A 3448-nucleotide genomic window follows, 5' to 3' on the forward strand; every position below is an offset into this window, starting at 1 on the left:
TTAATTAATTAATTAATTTTAATCTTATTTCTCCTGAGACTGGGTCTCTCTCTGTCACCCAGGCTGGAGTGTAGCGGTGTGATCTTGGCTTGCTACGGCCTCGACCTCCTGGGGCTTGAGTGATCCACCAAGCTCAGCTTCCTGAATAGCTGGTATTACAGGCATGCACTGTCACGCCCAGCTAATTTTTTTGTATTTTTTGTAGAGACAGGGTCTCACTTTGTTGTCCAGGCTGGTCTCACACTCCTGGGCTCAAGTGATCCTCCTTCCTAAGCCTTCCAAAGTGCTGGGAATATAGGCGTGAATCATGGCACCCATCCTTTCCTTCTACTTTCTATGTCCATGAGTTAAATCATTTTAATTTTTAGCTCCCACAAATAAGTGGGAACATGTGAAGTTTGTCTTTCTGTGCCTGGCTTATTTCACTTAACATAATGACCTCAGTTTTGTCCATGTTGTTGCAAATGGCAGGTTCTCGTTCTTGTTTGTTTGTTTTGAGACAGTCTGACTCCCAAACCCAGGCTGGAGGGCAGTGGCGCGGCTGACTCATTGCAACCTCCACCTCCCAGGTTCAAGAGATTCTCCCGCCCTAGCCTCCCAAGTAATCCTGGGATCATGCCTGGGTAATTTTTGTATTTTTTGCAGAGACAGGGTTTCACCATCTCGGCCAGACTGGTCTTGAACTCCTGGCCTCAAGTGATCCACCTGCCTCAGCCTCCCAAAGTGCTGGAATTATAGGCATGAGCCACCATGCCTGCTCTCATTCTTTGTTATGCCATCTTCCATTTTGAAAATCATATGTTTCTGGTGAACCAAAAAGGATGAAAGAAATTCACAGCCGGGCACGATGGCTCATGCCTTAATCCCAGCATTTTGGGAGGTCGAGGTGGGTGGATCACGAGGTCAGGAGTTTGAGACCAGCCTGACCAACATGGTGAAACCCTGTCTCTACTAAAATTACAAAAATTAGCCAGCCTTGGTGGCTTGTACCTGTAATCCCAGCTACTCAGGAAGCTGAGGCAGGGGAATCGCTTGAACCCGGGAGGCAGAGGTTGCAGTGAGCCAAGATCACACCATTGTACTCTAGCCCGGGTGACAGAGCAAGACTCTGTCTCAAAAAAAAAGGAAAAAAAAAAAGAAAGAAATTCAGAATAACTGGAAAGCATCTCTAAACTTTTGAAGTTGATATTTTGGAGACAAACCATGATCCACAAAATACACTTGGCATCTCTGCTGGAGATATATATGAATGAAATGGATTATGGTATATGTCATTTCTTATTTTCTAAAAAATAGATCTTTTGCTGTCTTAAACAGGCTTCCATCCCATAGACCTTATATAAGACAGTCTTTGAGAACATATGACAAACATTAGTATACTTCTAGGGCAATGACAGAGAATATTTGAAATCAGAACTAAACCAGAAAACTAGATATATAATAATTAAATCTACCTGGCATACTGGATCAGCCTATAGGCAATGTACTTGCGGAATAGGTATCCCAACTGAACCGTGTCCATATGAAGTATCTCAATTATGAGAGTCCTGGCTGTTATGTGTAGCTGTGAAGGGAATCCACAAGTTTTTATAGCCCGATTTAATAATATCAGGTTCTTCTTCTGAGCCTCCACATCAACAAAATACCTCTTCTCTTCAAGTTCTTTAGGAGAGGAAGGAGGCACCATAATCTTGGGTTTCTTGGTACCTGAAACTGAACTCAGTATCCAGGGCTTATCTATAGGAGGGAAGCGGGATTTCTGGTACCATTCAGGAGGTGAAATCTGTGTTGTTTTGAGTAGAGTAGTAAGAGAAGATAGTGATATTGTAGGCTTCATGAGAGTGGGAAGGGCCCCTTCATCAGTGTAAGGGGTTTGCGATACTGGTGTCCTGTATTTGGTGAGATGGGACTGAAATGTTCTAAATGATTCTATAGCAAAAGGATCTCGAAGTATCTGGGTTTCTTCAGAAGTATCAGAGACCTCTGACATTTGGAACTTAGTGGTGAAAGGAGCTTGAGATACCTTGAAATCTGGAGCACTAGGATGGATCAGTGCTGATTTAGATTTCAGAGAAGAAATAAATGCCAGTCTCTTCTTAGCAAAAGAAGGGGACCAAATGGGAGGATGTCTAGGGGTGGGAGGGATCCATAATGAAGAAGCTTGCCCAGGAAGGGTCCATGGTGCCAAATGATGCCCAAGAGTAGAAGGAGCCTGAATATAGGGAGATTGCTCAGCAGTGGCAGGAGGCTGGAATTCCTGGAGCTGCTCAGAGAAGGTTAAGGATCCAGATTGCAGACGGTCCCCATGGATGGAAGAGGCTCCAGGAACTAAGGGCTGCCCAGGAAAGAGAGGAGCCCAGAGACTGGGAATCTGTCCAGAAGCGGGTGGGACTGCAGCTATAAGTTGCTGCCTGGGGGCAAGAGGGGCTTTTGACATTCGAGGTGGTGGAGGAGTCAGAGAGGCCCCAGTTTTGAAAAGCTCCCTAGAGCTAAGGGCCTCCTGTTCAAAGGGCTGCCCTGGAGTGGGAGGGGCCCCAGATATTGGGAGCTGCCCAGGAGTGGGAAGGGCCTGTGGTGCTGGTAACTGCACAGAAGTGGATTGACCTCCGTATACCAGGGTCTGTCCAGAGGAACGAAGAGTCTGTGGTGGCCCAAGTGTACCAGCCTCAGGTAGAATCCCCATTTCTAGGGGCTTCCCAGGGGCAAAGGTGCCTTGATTGATGGGAAGCCTTGACACCTGCAAAGGAGTAGAAGAGACCCCAAATATAGAGGACTTCTCAGCAGTAGGAGCAGATGATGCCAGAGACAGCCTAAGGCTTGGAGATAATCTTGATATGATGGATTGCCCAGTGGGGAGAGAAGCCTTTGATTCCTGAAATGGTCTATGGGTAGGAGTAGCCAATATGGCCTGTTGCTTAGGAATGTGAGGCACTCTTGGTGTGACAGAAGCCCTTGATTTAGGATCATGCTCAGACATGAGAGTAATACGCACAGGCTGGACCTGTCCTGGGGTGAAGGGGAAGCCCAAAGGTTGGACTTGGCTAAGGGTGAGGAGCGATCCCAAGGTATGGGCTTTATCTAAGGTGAGAGGAACCCCTAATTTCAATGACTGTTCTTGAGCCTGTTCTAAGTAGATAGGAGACTCCAAAGCCTGGGTTTGCACAGGGGTAAGAGTGACAGCTGACACCCAGGCATTTGCTGAGGTTATAGGGACTCCCAGTGCCTGGGCCTGCTGAGGGGTGAGAGTGATCCCCTGAGCCTGTGCCTGCTGAGGGGTGAGAGCGATCCCCAGTTCCTGAGCCTGCTGAGGGCTGATAGTGATCCCCAGTTCCTGGGCCTGCTGAGGGGTAAGGGGGATCCCCAGTTCCTGGGCCTGCTGAGGGGTGAGAGGGATCCCCAGGGCTTGGGCCTGCTGAGGGGTAAGAGGGATCCCCAGTTCCTGGGCCTG

The 3448-nt window shown here is 47.9% G+C and overlaps 1 protein-coding gene across 1 annotated transcript in view; it reads right to left on the minus strand.

The window, feature by feature from the left end:
• Nucleotides 1–3448, minus strand: part of FAM186A (family with sequence similarity 186 member A) — a 59510-nt gene that overhangs the window by 15252 nt on the left and 40810 nt on the right. The window contains exons 5-7 of the mRNA XM_037744658.1: nucleotides 3028–3445; nucleotides 2517–2889; nucleotides 1455–2411 (exon numbers count right to left, since the gene is read on the minus strand). Coding sequence (XP_037600586.1) covers nucleotides 1455–2411; nucleotides 2517–2889; nucleotides 3028–3445 — 1748 coding nt within the window. The remainder of the gene's footprint in view (nucleotides 1–1454; nucleotides 2412–2516; nucleotides 2890–3027; nucleotides 3446–3448) is intronic.

This window comes from Cebus imitator, unplaced genomic scaffold, assembly GCF_001604975.1.
Source record: "Cebus imitator isolate Cc_AM_T3 unplaced genomic scaffold, Cebus_imitator-1.0 Scaffold181, whole genome shotgun sequence".
Classification (NCBI taxonomy): domain Eukaryota; kingdom Metazoa; phylum Chordata; class Mammalia; order Primates; family Cebidae; genus Cebus; species Cebus imitator.